At 40.3% G+C, this 26,791-nt stretch overlaps 4 protein-coding genes across 8 annotated transcripts in view; 1 reads left to right on the forward strand and 3 right to left on the reverse strand.

The window, feature by feature from the left end:
* LOC103152957 (transmembrane 4 L6 family member 5) overlaps positions 1–805 on the forward strand; it is a 3,504-nt gene extending 2,699 nt beyond the window's left edge. For all 5 annotated transcript variants that reach the window (XM_016661580.1, XM_016661581.1, XM_007573671.2 and 2 more), the window contains 2 exons: positions 196–389; positions 497–805. In XM_016661580.1, the coding sequence (XP_016517066.1) occupies positions 196–385 (190 nt within the window). In that variant the 3' untranslated portion in view covers positions 386–389; positions 497–805. The remainder of the gene's footprint in view (positions 1–195; positions 390–496) is intronic.
* Positions 806–5,295: 4,490 nt separating this feature from the next.
* LOC103152956 (P2Y purinoceptor 14-like) lies at positions 5,296–10,023 on the reverse strand. Its single transcript, XM_007573669.2, has 4 exons — positions 8,271–10,023; positions 6,924–7,050; positions 6,587–6,846; positions 5,296–6,437 (listed from the first exon to the last, which is right to left on the reverse strand). Exons 1-4 carry the CDS (start codon positions 8,315–8,317, stop codon positions 5,747–5,749), a joined length of 1,125 nt encoding a protein of 374 aa, XP_007573731.1. The 5' UTR covers positions 8,318–10,023; the 3' UTR covers positions 5,296–5,746.
* A 2,487-nt stretch (positions 10,024–12,510) lies between these two features.
* LOC103152958 (P2Y purinoceptor 14-like) lies at positions 12,511–16,822 on the reverse strand. Its single transcript, XM_007573672.2, has 4 exons — positions 16,559–16,822; positions 15,201–15,318; positions 14,845–15,104; positions 12,511–14,102 (listed from the first exon to the last, which is right to left on the reverse strand). The coding sequence occupies exons 2-4, from the start codon at positions 15,312–15,314 to the stop codon at positions 13,433–13,435; spliced, it is 1,044 nt and encodes a 347-aa protein (XP_007573734.1). The 5' UTR covers positions 15,315–15,318; positions 16,559–16,822; the 3' UTR covers positions 12,511–13,432.
* Positions 16,823–18,070: 1,248 nt separating this feature from the next.
* Positions 18,071–24,757, reverse strand: LOC103153000 (P2Y purinoceptor 14-like). The gene is made up of 4 exons (XM_007573750.2): positions 24,644–24,757; positions 19,827–19,975; positions 19,490–19,749; positions 18,071–18,979 (listed from the first exon to the last, which is right to left on the reverse strand). Exons 2-4 carry the CDS (start codon positions 19,938–19,940, stop codon positions 18,283–18,285), a joined length of 1,071 nt encoding a protein of 356 aa, XP_007573812.1. The 5' UTR covers positions 19,941–19,975; positions 24,644–24,757; the 3' UTR covers positions 18,071–18,282.
* Positions 24,758–26,791: the final 2,034 nt, after the last annotated feature.

The raw sequence follows: 26,791 nt of genomic DNA on the forward strand, positions 1-26,791 counted from the left end.
AGATGTTATGGTCTCAGTCCAGATGTTATGGTCTCAGTCCAGATGTTATGGTCTCAGTCCAGATGTTGCAGGCTGGTCTCAGTCCAGATGTTATGGTCTCAGTCCTGATGGTGTGGTCTCAGTCCTGATGGTGTGGTCTCAGTCCTGATGTTGCGCTCCGGGCCTCTGACCCCGTGTGACCCGGTTTCGCTGCAGACACGCCGGGTACCTGTACAACCAGTCGATGTGGTCGGGGATCTGCTTGAAGCCGGAGTCGGTGGTGGAGTGGAACGTGGTTCTGTTCAGCATGATGGCGATCTGCAGCGCAGCGCAGGCCGTCCTCTGCGGGCTGAACATCCTGAACTCCCTGGTGGGGTTGGTTGTGGGCCAGGGGATCCGGCCATGACCAGGTGAGTGGGTGTGGCCAGAGCTGAAGGCGACACCATCTTGGATTTCTGAGCGGAGAGGCCTGTCATTCCTCACCTGTAACGTCACCTTCCTGTGTTTTTGGTTTCAGGTCTCTCCCGATTCAGAATGAGGAAGTCAGGGTCTTCACAGCAAACAACATCAGACCCTTCAAAATAAAAGCACAGATGCACTTTACCTGACCAGTAGCTCTTATGTCATCAGTTTTACTCTGTGGTGGTTCCAGAGAGTAAAACTGATTTATGTCTATGATAAATGTAACATAAGTCAGATTTACTGATTTCATCAGCAGCCTGAAGATCAGAACGATTCAGATTTATGAAGGTTTTATTTATTCCTGTATTTAATAAAACAATAAAGTCAAAGACTCTGAATAACTACAACTCATAAGAAAAATGACAGTTTGGAAAGGTTTTTGTGAGTTTTCTTTCTTTTATATATATATATATATATATATATATATATATATATATATATATATATATATATATATATATATATATATATATATATATATATATATATATATAAGTCCTGTCATAATAAGCAATAAATCAATAAATCACATGATAAATAAAAATGAATTCCATGATTTCCATTTGCATGATTTATCATTTTTCTCTTTTCTTTCTTTCATTCCTTCTTTCTACTAAAAACAGGATGAGAGACGTCTTCAGTCTGATGCTTTGGTCTCAACTAGCTATTTCTTCAAGGTTAATTTTGTTTACAGAGGCTCCATAATTCATTTTACTTGTTTCTATTATTTTGTTTATTTGGATATTCCAGTGTTAAATATTCATTAGAATTTGGAGTTTATTCATCTTTCAGAATGTGGTCTTGCTTTATTATCATGCCATTGCCAGTATATTACTCGAAAATGGTTTTGAAACAATAGTTTATCACAATAACTTTTACGATAATTTATTGTCCAGCAAAATTTGTTGCCACAACAGGCCTAATATGCCAAAAATATTTGACCACAGGAACAATACAAGATGTGTCAGATGCTTTTATGTCACATTACAGTAACATTATTTCAGCAGGATGTTGGGAGCAACAATGGGATTTTGTCATGCAGATGCAGCAGCCAATCAGAAAGCTAATGGATAACAGGAAATTACATCTCATCAATGTTTAAAATAACCTCTACAGACTAATCAAGGAACAGCTGGCAGATTTGACTCTGGTTTTAGTGAAGAACTTATTTAATTTGCAGTAAATCCACACAGTGGGCTGAAAGAGGTTTCAGTCTGGACCACAACTGGACCCACTATGTAGCCCATATTAAAATATATGTCATAAAAACTGATAACTGTTACAAAATCATACATTTCAAATTAAAGTTTAAAACCCATACAATCTAACTGTTAAAAGCTTAAAGGAATTGTTAAAAAATAATATAAAATGTAAAACTCCTAGAGAGCTTAACAGCCAATAGAATAAGTGGCTTTAGCAAATTTCAGCCAATCAGATTGATTGTCCCGCCCTTAGTTGCGTTTTCCCTGCGTTAGCTAGTCAGGTTGATGAGACCAGCTTGCTAACCTCTGGTAAGGTTCCGACTAAATTAATGAAACTAACTTTAATTATTCAAAACTATATGATATTAATTGTGTTTTTTGTGCTAAAAGCTTGCGGTAAACCTTGTGTGAAGACTGGGTAGCTGGTGAAACAGCCGAGCAGAGGACTGACGATAGGTTCCCTACCTTTCCTCAGTGTGTTTTTACTGGTGAGTTCACATCGACCTCGCGGGTCTGTTAGCCGCTATGCTAGCTTTTACTATTGTAAACTTTATTGACGTGCTTAAAATTGCCAACATGCTTCTTCCACGAGTTTCAGAGTCAAATAAAACAGGTAATATATATATATTATCAGAATTGTAAAATTTTTAGCTACATGGCTAACAAACTACTTATGCACTCCTATTTGTTACCTTAAAATGCATAATTTTAATAATGTTAAGGTATGTATTGTGTTTTATTACTATAAATGTATATATATATATATATATATATATATATATATATCTTTTGCATTAGAGTGCAAAAAATTAGAATAATGCTGCGTTCGGGACAAAAATTGGTATAAAAATCTTGTTTGCCAGGGGCCAGAATGAGCGACATCAAATTCACCTGCAACTATGGCTAAGGTAAAGTGTTCACTCAGTAAGATCATTATTCACACTGCAGATAATGAGACCTGGTTATCCAAATCAGAGATCACTAAAATTAGTGGTGATTTGGTTCGTACATTTTCCAAAACAAAATTAAATTCCATAAATTCCAGCCCACTTTCGATAGAGATGCGCTTCTTTCTAGGAATGTGGGCTCATTTATTTGACCTCCAAAACCGTGAGAACCAGCGTGGATTCCAGGAAGCAGCATTGAGCTTCTGCACTGTTATCCTCCAGTTACCCCATTGCGATGCCTATAACCAAAAATTAAATAGGTTAACAACTAATATAAAAGGGATAAATTATGAAAATCCCATTTAAAATAATAAATAATTTAAAAATAATACCCCAGCAGACAGAAATATAAAACAATTAAATGAGGTAAATTAAACATAAGATCTCTCTATTTAAATACTTAGTGATTTGTCAAAATCCGACTGTTTTGTTATATATTTGCATAAATAAGTCGACATCTTTTAATTTAAAAAAAAAATATTCCTCAGATTAGTGGGGCAGGAGAAGTAAACGTCTAAACTGTGAAGCACTAAAACTGCTTTTGCTTTGTATCCCCCACCAGGCCTTTACTCTCAATTCTTAGAGCAGATGTCAGATTTTAAAAAATCTGATTTAGTATTAAATACTGAAAAAGTTATTATTGTGGGGGATTTTAGATGCAACTTGCAGATGTTTCTTTGCTTCAGCACACCTGGCTCCAACATCAGCTCTTTAACAGAGCTCTGTACAGCTTGACTGCATGCTAGTGAGGCAGTTTAGCCATTTCATTCAAGAATGTAGGCCAAGGGACACATCTAAATATTTTTTATTGGTGTTTTAGGAGTATCGGAGTCAAATATGTGTATCTTTGGGTGTGGTCACTAGATGGGGCTGTGGCCTCATAGCAGACTGGTGTTGAAACTGGAAGGGCTTACATGTTTTTAGCCGCTGTGGCGGAGTCATTATTAACACTGTTACCGTCTACCTCTGAGTTACTGGATTTGTGGTTGCGTTTGAATAGAATGAATTCAGAATTTGCACTTCAGAGAAGATCCTTGGGATTGATTTTACACGGTACAACAGGTGCAACGTTAGCCGCTCGGTGCGTCATAACAAAGCAGTAACGGATCAACACTTAACTAGTGCAGTATTAATACATGTATTTTGATGTCTGACCAGAGGTAGCATCGTTCCAGTTAATAAGCTTGGATTTCAACATGACCTCACCCATATACATTGTTCATAGCACCTCTTACAAACATCATTTTAAGCTTTATGTTAGGATCTGTGTTTTCTGTGTAGTTTCTGTCTGTCTAGTCCTGTTTTCCCCTGTGTCTGTCTAGTCCTGTTTTCCCCTGAGTCTGTCTTGATTGATCCCAGCTGTGTGTCGTTCCTGTGATTACCCTCCCAGTGTATTTAGTCCCACCTGTTGTCAGTGTTCTTTGTCGGATCGTCGTCTTATCTCCCCCTCGTCTCACGTCTGTGTTCTGTTCCTGTGCTGCCAGTGATTTTTTGTTGTTCCTCCTGGTTTTTCATTAAATTATTACTTTTCATCATGACTACCTGGGTTCCCCGGCGTCTCTCTCACCACCACCAACAACCACAAATCGTGACACTTTACTTTCCAGAAATAAACATCCCTTTTAAGTAGTTCAGCCTAGAGTTGCAGGCAATACATCTATCATTTATTTTAGATGATAGAGACAAAACCTGCGTCCAACTTAATTTTGTTTTGGGAACCAAAGTGCTTACATTTTACTTTGTAGTTTCTCTTGTATATAACTGTGCAGTTTCATACAACATATTTAAAATGCTTTTCTGAGAGCGATTTGTTGTGGTTACTTCTGAGCCTTATGACTGAGCAAAGTTTTATAATTGTCAGGTGATTTTCAAAATCTTAGAGACCTCATGATAAAAATTGTTGGTATAACATGACTGATCCTACATTGTGTGGTGTGAAGCCACACAGCAGGAATAACATACCACACAAAAACTGATTTCACTCACCAACATTCAGATGTCAAACGGGAAATCTCCCAAAACCTCTTGAGTGAGGTTTTGGGACTCAAGAGTCTGGTGGATGTCTCCAACATCCACCAGACTTTCTGGCAGTTGTTTTGTCTTTGGTGTAGTTAGGATTCCCCTCCATGTTTCTATCACCTTGCCTTCTGATTGGCTGTCACATTCAACCGGCTGTGTTCTCATTTGTCCTTGTGGAATACCATCTGGGCCAAGACAATCCAACATGTTCAATATCCTCCATTTCAGGTCGGATCAGATTACTCTTTACATACCACAAGTGGCAGGAAAATCTTAAGAAAAATATGTTGAGAGCCATCCCGATAATCAGGGCATATTTAAGATTGTTGGAAGGGGAAAATCCTTCCAAAAATCGGTATAAAAATCTTGTCCTGTGAACTAGGCATTAGAGAAAAAGTGAGGAGCTCTGTCATGTGCTGCCTCTCACATTGAGTCAGTTCAGGATGGCTCCATGGTGTCTCCTTTTGGAAGTTGTCTAGGTAAGCCCCACTCAGAGGAGACGCCAGGAGAAAAAACCTTCTTGCAGGTATTACATATCCTGTTTGCCTGGGGATGTCTTGGAATCCCCCAAATTGAGCTGGAGGATGTCACTGGGGAGAGGGATGTCCGAAGTTTCCTCCTGGGCCTGTTGCTATCATAGTCTGGATCAGTGCGGATGGATGGATATATTTCTTAACAACTTCTCAAGAATTGTCTCCATAATGGGAAAAATATAAATCTTGGTACGGTCTGCTTTGCAGTTTTTATCAACCTGGGATAGTTTTTTTTAACAAGTGGGCCTGAGATTCCTCCTTAAAGACAGTCAGCTGCTTCCTGAAGATGCATTCCTGTCTGAATGCATCCTCAGGCTACTGAAAGCTGTAGGTTTGGTCTCAGAGAAGGAAGACTCCAAGGAAGTGAAGGAGGAAAAGGAAAACTGAAGACTGGACTAAAGATCAGCTAAAGACAGCTGAAAAGTGAACAGGAAGATTCTAATTCCTTTTATTACAAGGTTGAAAACAAACTAAGAAAAACAATGTTACATATAAACAAAAACATAATAAGCTTCAGTTTTGGTCATTTTCAGGACTACAAATTGCACAGTTTAATAAGTTTTCCATCAGTTTTCTGAGTCTGAACCCTCTGATCTTTAACACGCTAAACCTCACCAGTTGACCGTGATGATGTGCTGAGGGTCCCGTTATGGTTAAGGTTAATGCTCCTCAGCTGCTCCTCGTTGCTCCTCCTGGCCTCATTCTCCGTTCTGACTCTGAAACTCCTGAGGCTCAGCCTCAGATGTACCCGAAAATCCTTGCAGAAGACGAAGTAAACAAGCGGATCCAGGCAGACATTAAGAACTGAAACAATGGTGGTGAACTCCATGAGGTAGTAAAACACCCGGTCCGAGGAGCCCAGCTGCTCCAGAAACGTATACAGGAGTCGGATCAGGTGGTAAGGAATGAAGCAAATGCAGAAGATGCAGATGAGAACCAACATTTTCCTCCTAGACTTCTGAAGCTTCCTGGAGCTGAAGGAGGTGGACTGTCTCTGCTGAGCCTGCAACACCCTGCGAGAGGCACTGTAGTAACTGAAAACCATTGAGAAGAAGACCAACAGAAAGACGGCGGAAGCACCGATGTGAAGAGTTCTATAGATCAGCTTGACGGAATCACTGTGCAGGTCCTCACAGCGGTCTTCAGACCCGTTAGATTTCAGGGTTTTTAGCAGCACAGTGGAGTACGCTGTCATCGGAGTCAGGAGAAAGACCCATGTGGTCATGGAAGTGATGCATGCAGCTCGTTTAGTCAGCAGGAAGAAGGCTCCAAAAGGCCGGACCACCTTAAAATACCTAGAGACAGAGAGGGTCGCTAAATTGGTTCTTTCTGAAACAAATCATCAGTTTCACAATGAACTAAAGCTACTCTAAACACCCCAAATATCTAAGTATTTAAGCAAGAACACAGAGGTGCAGCAGTCATCTGGTAGAAACTTTAGTACCTGTTCAAAGCGATGTAGCCCATGAACAGGATGCTGGCGTACATGTTGAGGAACAGTATGGAGGCTCCAAAGCTGCAGTAGAGCAGGTGGATGGTGGCAGGTTTGGTTGCATAGTGGATGATGCGAAGTGGCAGGCTGAGGCAGAGAAGGAAGTCGGCTGCTGTCAAGTTCTTCAGGTAGATCATCAAGCTTTTAGAGGCGTTTCTTTGAGGTTGGCAGCAGTGAAACCACAAGGTGAAGCTGTTGAGTACCAAGCCCACCTGGGGAGAAAAACGTTAGAAACTCTGGTTTGGACTGGACTGTATCTTTGAAGACAGTCAGAAGACAAGGCGCTCACCAGAAAGAGGACACTGTAGACTAGGATGAAGATGATGAAGTCACAGCAGGCTGGATTGGTCATGTTCTGGTTGGAAACTGAGGCGTTGCTGACTGCTGTGGTCACAGACGCTGGTGTAGACATGTTTCTGTAAGGAAGATGTTTTCTTAAAACCTCAGCAAGTTGACAAGAAAGTAAATGATTTTGTTCATCTAAAGAAGCACAGCCAAACCCTCTGCAGCTCCCCCTTTGATATTTCTAATTATGTTATGTATCCTGGTGTGTGGATCTTTCCTTGGCCAGAGATTCTGCTGAAGGATTGGAGACTCCACACCTGCCCACAATCATCTCATGGTCTGCTGAGGTTTCAGGAGCTTTGAGACGACTTGTCCTTCTGTCTGATCAGTCTCTCTAGTAGAGTCAAACCCATGTGTCGTTTTGCTTCAAGCCCTTCTACCTTGTTTTTGTAAAAGAGCTGTCCTTTTCCACTTGCTCCAGTTCAGACGTTGTGCTTTCAGAAGCCTCCCAGTTTTAAGTCACCTGATTTTGGTTTCCACACCAACTCTGGATCTTTCTACCAAACCTCTACATATCAGCAGTGAGGTAAAGCGCCTTAGTCCTTGCTGGTTCGAGTCCCGGCCCGATGACTTTGTCACGTCTTCTCCCTCTCTCACAACCTGCTTTTCTGTCTGACCGCTGTCAAATAAAAGTGACTAGAGCTGACAAAACCTTTTTCTTATATGTATAAAAAAAACTTCTCTACGTATTGGATCTCCTTCCACCTCCACGGTCATCAGTTGATATGCAGAATATTTTATAACTGGAGGTGAGATAACTACTTGACTGTGGCTGGAAAACATGTAATAGTGCTCCGTTAATGGCGGCAGCTCATGTCAGACATGAAGCCACAATTTTATTTGCCTCTTAAGAGCAAGTCAGAGTATGCCACTCATCTGTGACCACCTAATGGTTACTGTGAAATATGACTAAAAGTGAAACCCAGCTTTTCTTTGTGGTTAAAAAGCTGCAAGAGATGCCAGTGACCAAAAATGAGGTGTGAAAAGTCATCATCTTAATGCCTTCATCACTTATTGTAAAAATCTGTAAAAAAAAAAAAATTAAGCACAAAAAAGTGAAGCAAAAAAATTAATCCAAATTCAACTGAGCTGATATTTATTGTCTTTAAAGATATATATATATATATTTTTTTTTTTTTTAATGAAGAACTGTGATTGCTGAAGAAACGCTGCAACGGAAACCAACCCAGGCTCCAAACTAGCATAAAAAAATAACCAAACTCCAACTGAAAGGCAGGTGAGACCATAAAGACTGGATCCTATAGCTGGTTTTTATGGTTTCAGTACTTACAGGTCCGTTTGTTCTTCCTGATCCCCCTTCAGAACCGGGTACTTCATCCGGGTTTTAGAAACGACCCATCGGATGTTTGCTCAGCCTTTGCATCACTTCTGCTCAGAAAACTGAAAATCTACCTGGAGAAGCCGTTACTCTGCTACAGTTCAGATCCTGTTGAAGTGTCTGACGCTTTCCCTCAGCAAACACCTGCTATGTTCTGATTGGTTGAGATAAGTTAGCGGCTGCTAGCCTTTAGCCTGCAGTCCTGTTGGGTTTTTGGCTTGTATCAGAAGAGAAACTTCTCACTTCCTGTTTGCTTTGTGGCATGGCATCTCACCTCATCAGATGAGCAGCAGCAGTTTACATGCCTGACATTTACTTTGTATGTCCTCTCAAATACCACAATTTGCAAAGTTATTTTTACAATATCTGTGCTTTGTAAACATCTTTGTTACCCAGCCAGACTCTTCTGCAAAACAGACTAGTGTGGAGCAGAAAAGAGGAACTTTTACTTTTTAATCAGTCAAAATGATTTTGTATATTTTAGAAAAGTTGAAGTTCTCCAGTCTCTGTGGGGTTTCTAAGGTAAATGAATAAATTAGAAACCATTGTTGGTTTCCTCTGGGATGAACTGAGCATATAAACCACTTCATTAAAAACCACCTGACACCAACAAAGACCATTTCCTCTAAGAGATGGGAGCTTTTTCACAGTCAGTTTGATTCAACGCAGATGAGCTTTTGATTGTATATTTACAATAAATGGATGACTGTTGAACTGGTAAAGGGCAAAGTCTTGGACCAGGTTCTAATGTTTTACTCATCAGAACAGAAGTTGCATGATCTGACATGAAGACACTAGGACTTTCTGAGTCCTCTGAACTGGAATAATAATGTTTTATAGGATTTCCTTGGATACAGGGATGGTAATTCTATGAAATCAAACATTGGCTACTGTGAAGATGCCTGAGCACCGACATGCAATAGGTTATGCCATAAAGATACCAAGCTCTGGTTTGAGAGAGGAAAAGCCTTTTGAAGAGGAGACAGAAGCAGAGATGGTGTAGGTACAGATTTAACCCGATGTCATCTGAGGAATCTGCTTTGAGGAAGTTAACAGCCGTCAAGCCTGAAGTGCCTCCACTCAGCCAATTACCCACAACAAGCTTCCACATTTACCGTCAGTCTGACAAACTCCACCACACCACATGATCCACCTGCCTCCATCTCTGCATAGAAGAGCATAAGCTCTTCTACGAAGTTCCCACCTCAGGAACCTTTTCCAGGAACCAGAGTGGTTTGTTGAGGTCAATCTCTTCTGAGCTTCCTGGAAATATGACGTTAAAAGGCTAAACGAAGCCCAGACTCCCTAAAGATAGAATATCCTACAGTGTTTATGTCCAGAGATAACTGAAACAACCAATCAGCAACTGATTTTAAAGCTGCAGAATGTAACTTTTACAAAAATAAATATTTTTTATGAGTTAAAACTGTCGCCATGTTGTGATAATTTAATACGACAGATAATCTGTGAAAAGATCAATATCCTCCACCTATCTCCTGAGCTATTATTGCCGTTTGAAGAAATGCTCCACTCCTAACCAAAAACAGCCAATCAGAGGAGTGTCTTGGTGCTGTCAGTAAACCTATTTCTTTCTGCTCCGCCATTAGCAAAATGTGCTAATGGAGGAGAAACAACCTACTGTTCCAGGAAGACCGTCTATCCGCCGTCATCGGTGATCATGCTAACTAACCTGATCATTCACAACATGCTCTGCTGATATGGAGAAGGTCTATCATAGCAGTAAGCAAGAGAGAGTGTGTGAGCAGCATGTACACGAGGTTGATTGACAGCGATAAGACTCTCTTCCTGGCTCTGATTGGTTGTTTCTGACTGAGCTGTGTATCTCTGTAGTTAGATCTAGGAGAAGGCAGAGGACCTCAATTTTCGCAACATGTAACAGTTTTAAGTATGTAAAAAACGTTTTTTTTTTTTTTAAATAAGCTACATACCCCATCTTTAGGGATGCATTCACACCAGTCTTGTTCACTCCGCTTTAATTCAACTCCAGTCCTTCTGCCTGGAAAGTCCAGTTTGTTTGGAGAGGTGTGAATGCGTAAACGTACCAAAACAGCGAATTCTAGTCCGCCTGCAAACTTTGGCCTGGGTTCGGTTGATGTGAACTGGAAACCGCTCTAAAAGCAGGAAGCGGAATACAGCGCAGGGCATTGTGGGTAAACAGAACCAAAATAAACGCGTCAGCCTAGCGCTAGTGGGAGAAGTGGTACGAGGTCTTTAGCCAAAGACAAAAGAGAAATCATACAATCGCTATAATCTGCCTTCCCTCTGCCTCGGTTGTCAAATCAGGTTAGTGGTCAGGTAAACACTCAGAAGTGTAGTTGAGCTGTGTGGGTGTTAGAGAAAAACAGTTTTTGATGTTAAAAAGAGTCTGTTTGTTTCACTCCACCACTCGGCAGCGCAGTGCACGCTTGTGGTTTAATTTGTCCTTCTTAGTATCTAACAGGCTGTAGAGGTGGGTCAGGTTTGCCCTGTGTATTGTCTTGAAGGCATGACATCGGGTTAAACAGATTGGTTTCCTCCAATCTTGTAAAAGTTTGTGAAGCTATGTTATGTGTTTTATTAAGTGTGATAACTAATTGCAAAGAAATAAGTGCTAAGCAAAAGTATTTTGCAAAGCATGTTAATTTGTCCCAGGTTAATTACTTAAGTTAAGGTTTGCAGATTATGTTGTTTATTCCCAGAGTGAAAGTAAAACCAAGATTTAAGTGCTGAAGTCCTTAAACATTATAATTTAATAAATTGTCAATACTGAATTTGAGACTACTGTAATGTCAGCATAGTCTAATTTCTTATATATTCAATGTCTGATATTAAAGCTCTATTAGAGAGAATGTGGTATAAGATGCTACAGATTTGGATGTAATGAAATGGTTTTTTTGAAGACAGGAATGTATGAAAATTTTAAAGCACTCATGTTTCAGTTAGAAACTGAAGTATAGGAATTGGAACTCAAGGAAATGTTTGTATAAAATAAGTTTTTGCAAAATAGAGACAAACTGGATCACACATTTTTGGACAAGGGAATGATCTGGGATTTAATATCTGACTCTTCTTATGACATTACATGAGCATAATGTCTGAGTTTAGTCAGATACTGCAATGTAAAGAAGAGAGGACCAGCACATGAAAACCATAAGACCATAAAAAACATAATAATGCAACAACACAAGTATCACCATGTCATGGTGTTAAGAACTTTAACTTTCTCTTTTATCCAAAGTGAAGCAACAAATGAAGCAACAAAGTTGCTTCATTTTGTTGAGGTTTCTGCTCAGATGGTCATACCACAGCTTTCAGACTGGTTGGGTTCTGAAGTTTAACTAGGCCGTTGCAACATTTTTTTTTTTTGCCATTATTTTGTTTATCTACTGCTTTCAGAGATTATCTGTTTATGGTCTAGTTTGTTCCAAGCTTTGGTTGTTGAATAGATGGATTCTGGCCTCCAGAATATTTTGGTTTGCAGATTCATTGTCTACTTAATGACTGTGAGGTACTTGGAATAATCACCCGTCCCCTACCAGGCGTGACACTAAGTATTTTTAATTTTTGGGACTAGCTGCGTTTATTGGACAGTAAAATGTCTGTCTGGTGTGTGTGCTCCACCAGGAACCTCCTTATGGTCAGTGTTAGTGGTTGGTGCTGTGTTTGATTTTCTCCAAACATGGTGCAATGAATTAGATCGTAGCATCTTTTGTCTTGAAACATAAACTCTGAACATTTGAGAAGACTGTCTTATTTCTAATTACAACTACTGTAAAAATATGTCATGCTTAAAGAAAGTACAGCTTTTTTTCATTACTTCAGTTCTTTGATGCAACAACACTGATGCAGGAAACATCCCCGTTAATTGTCTGCTCAGCTATTAGAAGTAAAAATCTGTCAGACCTGCATTAGGATTTTATTTATTATGGGTCCTGATGAATTAAAATAAACTTTTATATCGTCATAGATTTTTCCACCATATTCTCTCACAAGTCCCATGAACCAAACAGAAGGAATAAAACAAAATAACACTTTATTGTACTACTATTGGAAAATTCAAGTGTACCAGAGGCAAGTTAAAGTTAAATAGGAGCATTCAGTTTCAACAAAAGTAATAAGATAAAAACTTGAAGATAAAACTTGAAAATAAGAATATTTACAGGAATTGCAAATTTACATCATATAAAAAAACAACACATAGTTATTAAAATGAGCAAACTCAGATTATAAGAAATGATTAGCTTATTTTAGAAGTAGAATGTGCGCCCCCTGTGGACCATTGTTGCAATATGACTTCAAACTGTTTCTGATTTTGCATGGCTCTTGATCCCACTGCTACATTTTACACACATACTAAACATCTTTTTAGAGGCTCTTTGCCACCAAGAGCAGTGGGAGGTACATCCACTTATGCTTAATATGACAAATTTGCACACGAGCTACTAGATTTACTCACAGTACTCACAGAAAGTTAGGTATATTTGACTTTTGGGTGAAATTTATGGAAAATGTAAAAACACTATGCAACAAGCATGCAGTGGTGATTTCGTCATCTAAAACTATGAGTTGAAACAAAAACCAACAACAGAGGTTGGCACATCACTATGAAAAATGTCTCACTACTGTTTCATGTGAACTTAGTTCACATGATTACAGCTTGGCAATGACAAGTCAACTTACTGTCTGCTGAGGCGTGATATGCCCTCAGGTCATTGTCTGAGCATTAGCATCCCTCAGAATTAATTAGACCTGCTGATTGTGCAGAGGCACAGTGACTGGGTTAAGGATGTTATTCCATTCACTGTAGCAGGTCGCAACAGACCACGCTGAGTAAACTGATTCAAATGGCCTGATGTAGCACTTCTCTTTGATGCACCTGGAGTTTAGTGCTAATCATCATTCATTTTTTCAGGGCATTGCTCACAATGAAGCAGTAATCTACGTGGAATGTGAACAAAGCACGTCCACCTTTATGTCGTCCTCTGACTCTTCCAGCCTCTATGCATCTATGCTGAGTACCATACTAATATTATATGAGCTATTTAAAAAAAAGTTAGAAAATGTTTAATCAGAAACAACCTGGACCAATGATTCCCATGTCTATCATTCTGTCCTCACTGAGCCCGGGGCGCTACACTGGTACTGATGGTGTTCATCTGATTCTCACTGTCTCCTGCCTCCGAACTGGAGGTGTTTCTGTTGCCTTTTATGCAGAATATTTTTTTCAAGTTAAGCTGAGCCCTGAACTCCTTACAAAGAAACACATAAATAAGAGGATCCAGAATGATATTAAAAACTGACAGTAAGACGGTCACCTCTTTGACGTAGTACATCACTGCTGAACATTGTCCTTGAACTATGATGTATGGAATTCGAACAATGTAATGAGGAACAAAGCAAAAGCAGAACACACTGACCAACACCAACATGTTCCTGCGAGATTTCATAAGCTTCTTGGAGTTGGCGGAGGCCAGCTGCCTCTCCTGTACCTCCAGCACCCTGCGGGAGGCGCTATAGTAGAAGAAAACCAGAGAGAAGAGTCCTGACAGGAAGATGATGAAAGCAAAAGCATGACTTGCTGGGTACAGTGGTCTTATGAGTTCTTTGAGCAGATGACCACAGGTGCCATGATCAGACCGTTGAGATGTGCGGTTGATCAGCATAAGAATGGAGTATGGCGTTATCATGGTCAAGAGAACAACCCAGGAGGTCATCGAGATGATGTGGCTGGCTTTGGAAGACATCAGGAAGTGAGTTCCCGAGGAATAAAATATCTTCATGTACCTGTGGAGAAGAACAAGGATAATGTTTTCTCAGGAGGATGAATCTAAGGAAAGATAGACGTTTGATCTTTTTTCTGAAGACATGATGGCGTTGCTGCAGTTTGTGGTGGTAATGCAGGAGCTGAGGTAAAACTGGAGCTCTAAGGCTGCGTTCACACTGCCACCTGAAGTGACCCAAATTAAAAATTTTTCTTAATGGGATTTTTTTGGCCTGGTCATTCACACTTCAAAATACATGTGACTTATATGTGATCTCCTGTGTGAACCACAAACCACCTGAAAGTTTCCCACATGTGCAGTAGAGGGAGCAATAACATCACACATAAAGAGCGTGCTCGTTGTTTTGCCAACCACCATAAAAGAGAGGAAGAAGTTCTCAATGTTTGCAGATGTAGATGTGGATGCTGTGCACAAACAAGCACCAACCTGTGCCTCTATCAACCCTCATTGTGGTCCGCCATGGTTGTTGTTTTTCTTCTCCCTTGCACATATCAGGGTGCCAATAGTGACGTTTGTCAAGTGATGTTATGATGCTCTAACTGGGACTAATGGCTGATGCATCATTAGAACTGATTTGTAAACTACACTACCACACTACCTGATTTATGTCTCTCTGATGTATTTATTCATTTAGCTCACTTGTCAGCATTGATGGCTCATCACAACATGAAACAGAGCATGTTTGGCCCATGCTTTAAATCTACTCTTCATTAATCACCTGGCTGGTAATTGAGGTGCGGTACCTGTTAGCTGCAATGTAACTCATGAACAGGATGCTGGCAGTCATGTTGAGGAACAGGAGAGGGGCTCCAACGCTGCAGTAGAGCAGGTGAATGGTGTATGAGTTCCTGGCGTAGTGAATAATGCGCAGTGGGAGGCTGATGCAGAGCAGAAAGTCAGCCACTGTCAGATGTTTCAGGTAGATCATCCAGCTCTTGGATGCTTGTCCATGAGCTCCACGGCAGTGAAACCACAAGGTGAAGCTGTTGAGGATCAATCCCACCTGCAGAGGAAATGATTGAGTTGATAGTGAAACCAAAACTTTAACTTATTTTTTTCTTTAAATTGGATTGGTACAACCTAAAGACCTGATGCTCACCAGAAACAGCAGACAGTAGATCGGTATTAGGAAAGGGTGGTATGATGTTTCCACTGAATCACACGTTTTGTTCGGCCCAGTGCCTGAGGAATTCGCTCTTACCAGGTCTGCCATGGTTCTGCAGGTTTATGATGAGGAGTAAAACTCAGAGACTGTATGGAAAGTGTCTGCAAACATTCATTACCTCAGTTGTTTTAAGATCTGTCTCCCTGACCTCTGTGGTCATGAAATTCTGTCATCAAATGTTGATAAAGCGTCCGAAGACCATCACAGAACTGCTGCTGATAACCTTCAGTTTGTTTACGAGACAGATGACCGCCATCCTGGGATTTCACTTCGTCCCGCACCACACTGACCACCCAATGGCGTGCGCCAGGACCTGTTCGGTCTTGAACCATCAACCCAGAGATCCTGCACCAGAAGCTCACTGTGCCAACCACTGTGTGTTAATGGTTCACAAGGCGTCTGACTTACTGGCACCAGCAGGTGAAAATGGGGAGCATCTTCAGTAAAAGTACTGACCTGGCTTTACTGAGACTTTGACAAATGAACCATATGCTGAAAAATTTAGATGTCATGTTGTGTGTTTGTTGAGTGAACCTAAATGCAGCAGGCGGAGGCGCTGGATCGAATTTTGCAGATCAATGAAAAAATCTGCAAAGACTTACAAAAAACCATGAGAGCACAAGGAGCCAGGGGAGAACAAAAAATACCAGGAACAAATAAAAGCACAAGGAGCATGACCAGGCCAACAGGATCTAACAGGACAAACCAGTAAAGAGTGGGAAGACAAGAAGTGTTTAAGTACTGGGAGAGTGAATGTGAAACAGAGACACAGAGAGAGAGTACTCCGGGGAACAGGAAATAAATCTAACACTAAAGAATAAGTAGATATAAGTAACATAATTAAACTAGAATAGCAAAGAATAACTAGACAGAAGAAATAAACACAGTAAACTAGAATAACTAAGAAAGTTGAACTAAAGTGAAAATGGAAACAAGGCTGATCTAGTTACATTTAGGGGATTTTCAACATGTTTCACTGAGAAGGACCAGCATTGCCCCCTTCCCTTCTTTGCCCCTGCACAGATAACATTTTCCAGATCCACCACTGATTTCCAGCTAACAGTTTTCTGAACTAGAAATATCAGACCTTGATCCTGAACGTTGATAGGATGAAGAAAAGATGCAGAAATCTCCAAGATCATCAATGTTCTGCCTATGCTTGTGTTTTAGAGCAGCTTAATAACAATAACAATCAAAACATTAAATATATGTAAAGGAAATGTAATGAAACAAAAAAGATCCCAAAGCTGGAAAAACCTGGAGCAAGATGGATTTTGTCTGAAGGTACTTACAGTCGTCTCAGCGCCAGAAGCTGAATCTCTGAGGCTTCAGGGCTCTTCCTGTCTGCATGACATCTCCTCAGAGTTGAGGAAACAATGTTGAAAGACAGATTTTCTCACTGATAAAACGGTGTCTGCTCCTTTCTTGCTTTAAATGAAATTAACTTATTCACAAGCTTCCTGGTTATCTTCTGCTTTCTTGTGAAGAAGTAAATGGTTGAAGCCTTGATGTTTTCTGACTAACAGTCCACTTCCCATTCAGACCACATGAACTGAAACCAGATGAGTATTAATTTTTACATCACATGGTCACATGTACTCTTTTGCTTTGCTTTTCTTAGTTTAGCATTTGTGGTGCTAATTTTAAGTTTAGAGAATCCCTTTTTGATACGTTGTGACATTTTATTAAATTATTAACTTTTGATTTCAAGCCAGATTACTGGTCTGTCATTGGTTGCCTGATTACTGTTCTAGATTAGGTTTCCGCAGTTCTTGAGTGTCTCAGAGGGAGAAAACCACCAAAATGAATGCATAGCACAGCATTTTTCTTATGTTTTGAAAAGGACTCATGTCACTAATGTCAGCTAACACTAGTCATAAAGCAATAAGCTCATCCGCTTAGCGACGGAGTCGGTCTTTAGTGGGCGAATGTGTTAACCTAAAGATCTGACTCATTATTTATCAGCAATACCATGCTGGCTAAAATAGATTATACCTCTTTGTTACCATTACCATTTATACCATTTTTCATACCCAAGTGCAGTGGAATAAAGGTGAAGTTTTATGTTGCAATGCAGACATAGAGATCAACTTTGGCTGTTTTATTTAATTTTGATTTGCTTTTTTTGTATAATTAGTGTTTAGCAAAACTAAAAGGATCAGACAAGAGGAACATTTAGTTTGCCCTCATGTTTACTATTAAATGTTAAACGTAAGCGTGCTGAATAAAAACAACCCTGGTTTAAGCTGTAAATGATCACAGGACAAACATGTATACACTTATGAAGCAATGTAGAAATGCCAATAACTAGTAATTAGTAAATGAAGCTTTCAGCACAGTGCCATCTGGTGGCCACATGTCAGAGATTCGGCTTCAAGTGGACCATCACCATCTCCTGCCATGCTGGTTGGGCTGCCTGGTGGGGTACCCGGAGTGAATCCACACACTTATGGGGAGAACATTCACCTCTAACATTGTCTGAACACACACACTCACCATCCCCAAATACAATGCAATGTTTGTTTTATGTGTTTTGTTGTCTATCTGTGGTATTTACATTAAATGAAAAGTCTGTTTACTGACCCCACACGTATTTTTTACTTCAATCCTTTGATGAAACAACTCTGGTGCAGGAAACACTCCAGTTTCTCATCTGCTCTTGTAGACACAGAAGACAAAAAAAGCCCTGCTGGCTTCCTGGTTGTTACAGGACATATGGGTTTCAGTTGATTAAATAAATTGAAACATTGTCATAGATCTCCTCTCTATATGCTCTCAGATGTCCCATGAAACAAACATAAACAGAACAAGTTAATCATTTATTGCCCACAGCAGGAAATCCATGTGTATCAGCTGAAAGTTAGAGGTAAATGGAAGACAGATTCAGCTAATAACCTCCTTATTCAAAAATGATCCAGTTATGCTTTATATCACTTATTTACACAGTTAGTACCCACACACACATTGCACATGCTATTTTTAAATGAACAGTAAGGAACTCTGACCAGTGCCCGTTTTATTGCCCTCTTTGACCCTGGAGCTCTGACATGGTGTTGATGGGACTGGAGGTGTTGATGGTATTCAGCTGATCCCCACTGACACTTGCCTCCAAACTGCAGGTGTTTCTCTTCCGTTTTGGACAGAATATTTGTTTCAGGTTAAACTGAGCCCTGAAATCCTTACAAAGAAAGACATAAGCAAGCGGATCCAGACAGATGTTAGAAACTGATAGAAACACGGCAAACTCCTTGATGTAGTACAGCACTACTGAACATTTTCCTTCAAGTATGACGTATGGAAGTTGAACAATGTGATAAGGAACAAAGCACAAGCAGAACACAATGACCAACACCAACATGTTCCTACGAGACTTTACAAGCCTTTTGGAGTTGGAGGAGGCCAGTTGGGTCTGCTGTACCTCCAGCACCCTGCGGGAGGCGCTGTTGTAGAAATAAATTAGAGAGGAGAGTCCTGACAGGAAGATGATGAAAGCAAACACATGACTCATTGTGTGCATTAGTTTCACAGTTTCTATGATCAGATGATCACACGTGCTGTGTTCGTCATCATGATGTTCCTCGCTGATCAGCATCAGGATGGCGTAAGGTGTTGTCATGGTCAGGAGAACAACCCAGGTGGTTATTGAGATGATGTGGCTGGCTTTGGCAGTCATCAGGAAGTGGGTTTCTGAGGAATAAGATATCTTCATGTACCTGTGGAGAAGGACAAGGATTCATGAACATTTCATTGGATTGTCTTGATTCCTGGATCTTGTAAAAACCTGAATTTCTGCAGAATTAAATACAAGCATGAAGGAAAAAGTCATTGTAGATGGATGCTGAGCTTAGTTCTGGCTCTTTATATTTCTTCCAGCTAAAAGGATGAAAGTCATTTGTAGTGTTGCCACATTCTTTATTCCAAAGAGGATGAAGCTAGGGACAGATAATTTATTATCTATCTCTAATTATTTAGCTCCATCTGGTACAGATGGAGCTAAATATGCTTTACATGGGGCGTTTATATTTTTGTTCAATAAAGCTAAAGTAGCCATAATACTAATGATAACATTTAGGCTAGCATTAGCCTAGATTATCCACTCCAGAAATGTATTCACATTTTTATCCATCTATCCAAGTTAATTACCCTGGCTGTAAATATTGAGGGACCCGTGCTTTAAACAATAGTCTAAATTAACAATCTGGTTGGTAGTTGAGGTGACATACCTGTTAGCTGCTATATAGCCCATGAACAGGATGCTGGCAGCCCAATTCAGGAAAAAGAGCGGGGCTCCAACGCTGCAGTAGAGCAGGTGGATGATGAATGAGCTGCTGGCGTAGTAAATAATGCGCATGGGGAGGCTGATGCAGGCCAGAAAGTCAGCTGCTGTCAGATGTTTCAGGTAGATCATCCAGCTCTTGGACGCGTGTCCATGAGCTCCACGGCAGTGAAACCACAAGGTGAAGCTGTTGAGGCTCAAGCCCACCTGCAGAGGAAATCATCAATCATCTGAATAATCTTTGCCTAATTTGGATTGGTGCAACCCAAAAACATGGTACTCACCAGAAACAGCAGACTGTAGACCACCACTAGGAAAGAGTGGTATGATTTTACATCTAAATCACATGTGCTATTATGGTCATTTGATTCATGGATGGATGAAGTTGTTGCATCCATGGTTCTGAAGGTTTATCATGAGCAGCAAAACACAACTGTTAAAGAAATCACATGGTAATAAGGATGGATGGATGGACAGCATCTGCATTAGTTCATTTTCAACTAATTGTCTCTGTTAAAGACACAACTAGGTCCATATGAGAAAAAAAAGAAAATCTGTACATTAGGTTTTGTAGTACAGCATGAAATATGGGGACACCAACACCACCAAATAACGGTTTAGCTCTCGTCCGTCTCGGCATCCCAAGCAGCATCACTCCTCACTCCATCATTGTAAGCCACTTTGAGTTCTGTAAACTGTTTTACTTGTTCTGTCTCCATGAGTGAGCAGTATACAGCGGAGCGCACAATACTTTAAAAAGAGCCACTTTCACTCAGACACATCCTGAATTTGCGTACCAGCATGTTGGCTTGTGCATACATTAAACGTTGTCTGTAAACGTCTTTATCAGTCAGATCATCAGTTATATCACGTCCCAGGTACCTGACAGTAGCACACACTTTAAGAACGACACCAGATAATGAGAAGTTAGGAGGCACACACTTCTGATGTTACTCTTCAATGCATTCGTCTTGCCATACATTCTCAGTTCTTCATAAGTCTGGCCTTTGAGTGCCATAAATTGTACAAAATGTGCATATATATGTTTGCACATTAAAAATAAATTATTTTCAGTAAGGACCATAAAAATTGTGCCACTAAAGATGTGCAGATGCTTATTTTAAATCTATTTAATCTAAATAGATTTATGCTTTATCTTAATGTATCTATAAGCTCTTTGAGTTGCTTTTGGCTGAAAGGTTATATATGAATAAAGCCGCCTTGTCTTACCATCAAATCATCATCATTAAATTACCGTATTTTCCAGACTATAAGGCGCACCGGATTATAAGACGCATGCTAAAACATACGGTCAACAAAAAAAAAGGTAACGGAAACAAAACAGTAAGTTTAGTTGAACTTTATTCAACTATGTAACACTACACTCACGTTATTTTTTATTCTTCTTCCACAAATCCTTCAAAGTCCTCCTCTTCTGTGTCTGAATTAAACAGCATGTTTCGCCATCAAACATGCCAGGTTCCCTCTCATCATTATCGGAGTCAGTCTCATTGCCAGGTGGCTGTTCAGCATTGATGCCGGTGCTTTCGCGAAAGCTGAGACAACAGATTTTGCAGATGCATTAGCCCAGGCATCCACAGTCCATCCACACATGGTGGCGTAACTCGCCCGGCGCTGCCTCCCTGTTTCAGTAAATGTGTGTTCAGTCTGCCGTGCATCGCTCCCTCGCCGCTCGCAGCTTCCCTTTGAACACCTAGTTTACACCGATGTCCAGCTGTTGGAGTTCTTCTGTTAATCCTCCCGGAATGACGGCAAACTCCAAATTAGTTTGCGTCGCTTCCTTTTCCACAGTAGCAGTGAGATTGGCGCGCATGGAGTCGCAGATGAACAGGGACGGTGATGCGTGGAAAAACCTACCTGGTTTTTACGAGGCCATGCTGCAGAACTCTGATAACAATTCTCTGATTGGTTTATCGCTGCCAGCGTACCTACTGCACACTTTACGTCTCTGTGTTGGGGACAGATTTTGGAATTCAGTGCACACATAAGGCGCACTGCTGATTTTTGAGGACATTTAAGGGTTTAGGTGCCTTATAGTCTGGAAAATATGGTAGTAAAACCGCAAATAACTGAATACCAGCAGATATTGAATTTGTTGGGAGCTGTGATGGTTATAGACTGACATCTGCTGGGTGGATAGATCTCCTTTAACGTTTCTTTGTGTAGTTAGAATACAACAATCTGTCCCTGAAGGAGTTAGCCAGTTCAACAATTTGTGTTGTGTGTCCAAACTTATTTTCATTTCAGGCCCCACCAACATCATGAATGTCCTCAAAGGCTCTTACCACCCTGCTTAGACCTCTTGCCACCCTTCCTGTCCCATCGATGTGTAAAATTTTCAGCCACTCAGCTGTTAAAGCAGCTCCACAATGGTCTTGGATGAAAACATCAAATTACATAAAATAAATGTAGTAAAATGGAAACGTTTGAGCTCTTGACTAAAAAGACGATCCCAAAGCTGAAGAAGCCTTCTCAGCTGCCACATGTTTCCTTTCATCTTATTGATTTAAATAACAGGAAATAAATTTATTTCCACCAAGCCCCCTTATATAATGTATAAGTCTTATCATTATATGTTCTTGTGGCAGGAAGTAGGTGGATTCAGAGTAATTGCTTGGGCCAATAAACGCCCATTATAACAACTAAAGTCATCTGTAGACTGACGCGCGTCGACTGACCCGTTGCGCTGCGCTTCCATGTTGTGCTGTCTGTGTGCCGAGTGCAGCTGTTGAATCTTATTGTTGATGTTCTTGCTGACTTCCTGTTGTGGGTGGAGATTTACACAGGTGGGTGCAATTTGCTAATAAAAGCCCACAGGTCACTGGTCAGCACTGCACTCAGGCCAAATGTAGCTGAAGGCTACTGTTGTTCCTCCATCACTTACCAGCATTTCCAGCCCTTTAAAGATGGCAGCATCAACAGGTTATGGGCCCAGAAAGGAGCTTGGAAGCCGATGGGACTGATTATTTTTTGATGGAGATGAAAAAACTGAGTTTTGGGAAACAGTTTTTGGCCCAATTATGTCTGTTTGAGCTGAAGAGCACCATATTATTGAAAGGAGAACCTGATGACGCCACTAAAAATGAAGAGGCGCATGCAGAATTTAAGTCTTGGACGATAAGATTCTTTCCCTTGTCATTCGAGATGCTGCGGATGACAGCAGAAAAGCCGGAGCTGACGTCTCTTCAGAGGACCACGCAGATGGACGACGCCCAGATCTACGGTGTGAAGGTGAAGAGCCACATGCTGCAAAATTCAATAATTTCCTCAACTATTAAAGCTCAGTCATGTTTTGGAGTTGGCTGACGGCGTCAGGGCCAGTGGCATCGCGCTGACGAAAGACACCGCAGAGTTTGCTTGAGAAACGGCAATGGCCAAATTGTGGAGATGATTTTGATGGACACCTTATACGTGCCGCCATTTTCCCAGGACATCTTTTCAGTTAAAGCTGCAACTACCCAAGGAGCGACAGCCATCTTCAAAGATGGACAGAACCGTCTCATCTATAAAAATGGTACGGCTTTTGACACTGTTTATGACAGACTGTTCTATTTAAATACTGTTACAGATGAGGTTGATGAATCCAAGATGGAGAGAGTTGCAGATGGAATGAAAATTAGAGGTAAAACTGAAAAGCCTGATCTGAAATGTGAATGATGCATAAAGGGTAAATTTGCTCAGACCAGGAGTAGAGATCCTGATGAAAACGCTAAAGGTGCACTAGATCTTGTACATGCCGATCTGGCTGAACCAGTAGAACCAGCTGGGTTTAGATAGTTTTACAGATGATTATTCAGGTGCTATTTTTACTTGCATCCTGAAAGCTAAGAGTGATACTGTTAAAGGTGCAGTGAAGTTTATTGCAGATGTGGCACCTTTTGGGAAAATTAAATGTACAAGATCAGATAATGGAACTGAGTTTATGTCTAAAGAGTTCCAGTTATTGATAAGTTAAAATGACCTTAGACATGAAACTTCAGCCCCTTCAGAATGGGACAGCTGAGACAACATGGAGAACTGTCTTTGAAATGGCACGATGCATGTTAATCTGCCTAAAGATTTGTGGACATGCGCAGTTCAGACGGCTGCTATTATCCGTAATAGATGTTACATCAGACGTGTTGAGCAGACTCCATATTACATGCTAACTGGAAAGAAACCTGACAACTCTCGGATTTGAATGTTATGCATATAAATATGACAAGATGATGGATCCACCTGATAAGGGAATTTTTGTTGGTTACAACAAAAATAGTCCTGCATATCTCATCCCGTGTCCAGAGAGGGTAACGTTTACCGCAAAGAGTGAATGTGACGCTCAAACTGAAGACATAAATGAAACCATTGTACTCAAAAGAGAGCTGAAGGTCAGCAACCAAATCAAGATTTGACAACAATTATCTCACAGGAGATTAAAATTGAGACTTGTGACACAACTTCAGTCAAAGTGAACGTAGCGTTGGTGCACGTTATCCTAAGAGAAAGGAGACCTCCTATACGGATCAGGACTGTGACATGAGATGAGAGGATGATCAAGCAAACATGAACATTGACTGGATCGTTTCTGATGTGCCAAAGACACTGGAAGAGGCTGTGAGCTCACCAGATGGATGTGAAACATCACACGTCCACACCCCTATCGATGGTGAGGTATTTTTAGAACAACCTGAAGGATTTGAAGTGGTGACTGAGACAGGAAAGAAATTAGTCTGTAAGCTTAATAAGTCACTTAATGGTCTGAAACAGTCAGGATGAAGTTGGAATAAAATGTTATATGATTCCCTTATTGAAGATAATTCCTTATTGTGCAGAACCCTGCTGACTATTGTGTTTACAGTAATGAAAATGAGAGTGTAGCCTGCCGCTCCGACCAAGGATGAAGTTTTACTGATGGTTTTTATGAGATTTGATTCCTTCAGCATTGTAATCCACATATCACCACCATAGAGCTGAAATACCTGTAAGATGTCTGTAACTAATCATTAACTATCAGTTCCCATTCTTATGTTACTTTAAGTCTCTGCAAAACATATTAACAAACAAATATACATTAAAGTAAATACGTTTACAATCAACACACCTTTTGTGTGGAGAGGGCTGCCGGCGTGAAACAATGTTGCTGTTTGCTCCATGAAAACGAACTGCTCTACTAGCTGTTGTATTAACCGCTCTAACCACTGCGGGTCACTCACTTCTGTATTTGAGGGAAAACAAACTAACAGTTATAATTAAAAGTATACAGCTCTAATCAGAATTCAAAAATTACTGGTAAAATGAAACATTCAGATTCACTGCAATGAAAAACACTTATTTACAGACAGAGAGATGTTGATTATTTGGGTTGATGACCTTATTATTGCAGCAAGCAATGATCAGATACTCAAAGGTGCTTAAAATTAAAGATCTTGGAAAACGTGTCTGTGTGACAGTGTCAGCAGCAGAAATGTTAACAATGCGCATTTTGTTGGTGGAAAAACAGGAACTATTTTGAGTTTCTGTCGCCAAGTCCCATTATTATAAGCAGTTTTGTGCTTTTTTTTTTTAAGTCATTTGCAAATTTAATGAGTTGCAAGTTGCGCCATTTTGGGTTTTTTTGCACTGTTGTAACCATTAAACAATCTGCCCTTCAGTTCAGCCATATAAGTGGACACACATTGTTGATGCTACCATTATAAAATAACTTTTAATTAAGTATTGGCAAAGCTTAATGTAATTTTCACAGGTGGCGCAGGGTTGTTGTTAGGAAGCAACTAAAAAAGTTACTTTTAATCCAACTTAGTCACTTTCCAAATCAGGTAGTCAGTAATCTAACCAAGGAGTAATCGGTAATCCGATTAAAGTTACCTTTTCAAAGTAACTATGCCATCACTGATGACGGCAGATAAACAGTTTTCCTGTAACAATAAGTTGTTTCTCCACCATTAGCTCATTTGGCAGGGAGTGTATGAGGTTGATTGACAGCACTAAAACCCTCCTCCTGGTTCTGATTGGTTGATTTTGGTCAGAACGGCGCATTGCCTTAGCTAGCAATAGTAGTTCAGGGAGGAGGTGGAGGAGATTGATTTTTTCCACAGATTATCTGTCTCACAGCAAACTGTCACAACATGGTGACAACTTTAACAAACAGGGAGAAAACTTTTTTTAATTAAAGTTATATTCTGCAGCTTGAATAAAATGCAACTACACAGCATTTTTTGAGTCTGGATGGTTTTATGTATTTTGCATGTTGTCTGTGACTGTTGCAAGTGGGAAGACACATTTCAATTAGATTAAACTAATAAGAAAATTCAGCAACCTGCTTGCTGTATTGTACGCAGACTGTTGCGTGTAAAATTCACTATCAGTAAATATTGTGCTAGTATCAGTATTGGACCAAAGGAAGCAAGGCAGTTGCAAGCCTTTAAATTGTGACAATTTATATGGGTCAGACTTACTAAAACTGTAACAGTCGTTGTGCAGGGGGTCCCCAATTTAATTTTTTGTCATGGGGCCCAAGATTCCTGGCGGCGCCCCTGTCACTGTACCACCAGGTCCCCTTTATAATGTACACATCTTATCATTATATAGTCATGTGAAAAAGCTTGGGCACCCCTATTAATCCTAATTAATTTTATTTCTATAGATTTATGTGTTTGCAAAACCATTTCAGTTTATTTACAGTAATGCAGTAATATTTCAGTATTGCAATGATGTTTATTGGATTAACAAAAAATGTGCAATATGCATTAAAACAAAATTTGACGGGTGCAAAAATATGGGCACCTCAGCAGAAAAGTCACATTAATATTTAGCAGATCCTCCTTTTGCAGAAATAACAGCCTCTAGACACGTCCTACAGCGTTTAATGAGTTCCTGGATGAAGGCATTTCTGACCATTCCTCTTTACAAAACATTTCCACTTCAGTTGGGTCTGATGGTCGCCGAGCATGGACAGCCCGCTTCAGATCATCCCACAGATGTTCAAATGATATTCAGGTCTGGGGACTGGGATGGCCATTGCAGAACATTGTGCTTGTTCCTCTGCATGAATGACAGATTTGGAGCGGAGTTTTGGATCATTGTCTTGATGCAATGTCCATCCCTGGTGTAACTTCAACTTCGTAACAGATTCTTGAACATTAATCTCAAGAATCTGCTGTTATTGAGTGGAATCCATGCGACCCTCAACTTTAACGAGATTCCCTGTGCCTGCATTGGCCACGCAGCCCAAAGCATGATGGGACCTCCA

Source organism: Poecilia formosa, unplaced genomic scaffold, assembly GCF_000485575.1.
Source record: "Poecilia formosa unplaced genomic scaffold, Poecilia_formosa-5.1.2 Scaffold337, whole genome shotgun sequence".
Lineage (NCBI taxonomy): Eukaryota > Metazoa > Chordata > Actinopteri > Cyprinodontiformes > Poeciliidae > Poecilia > Poecilia formosa.

Excerpts from the sequence above, each read along its gene's own strand:
- LOC103152956 (XM_007573669.2), bottom strand. The coding sequence starts at position 8,317 with ATGAAGTACCCGGTTCTGAAGGGGGATCAGGAAGAACAAACGGACCT. Across the intron at positions 6,847-6,923 it reads TCTACAGTGTCCTCTTTCTG|GTGGGCTTGGTACTCAACAG; the intron begins GTGAGCGCCTTG and ends TTTTCTCCCCAG. Across the intron at positions 6,438-6,586 it reads GGCTACATCGCTTTGAACAG|GTATTTTAAGGTGGTCCGGC; the intron begins GTACTAAAGTTT and ends CTCTGTCTCTAG.
- LOC103152958 (XM_007573672.2), bottom strand. The coding sequence starts at position 15,314 with ATGGCAGACCTGGTAAGAGCGAATTCCTCAGGCACTGGGCCGAACAAA. Across the intron at positions 15,105-15,200 it reads TCTACTGTCTGCTGTTTCTG|GTGGGATTGATCCTCAACAG; the intron begins GTGAGCATCAGG and ends TTTCCTCTGCAG. Across the intron at positions 14,103-14,844 it reads AGTTACATTGCAGCTAACAG|GTACATGAAGATATTTTATT; the intron begins GTACCGCACCTC and ends TCTTCTCCACAG.
- LOC103153000 (XM_007573750.2), bottom strand. The coding sequence starts at position 19,940 with ATGGATGCAACAACTTCATCCATCCATGAATCAAATGACCATAATAGC. Across the intron at positions 19,750-19,826 it reads TCTACAGTCTGCTGTTTCTG|GTGGGCTTGAGCCTCAACAG; the intron begins GTGAGTACCATG and ends TTTCCTCTGCAG. Across the intron at positions 18,980-19,489 it reads GGCTATATAGCAGCTAACAG|GTACATGAAGATATCTTATT; the intron begins GTATGTCACCTC and ends CCTTCTCCACAG.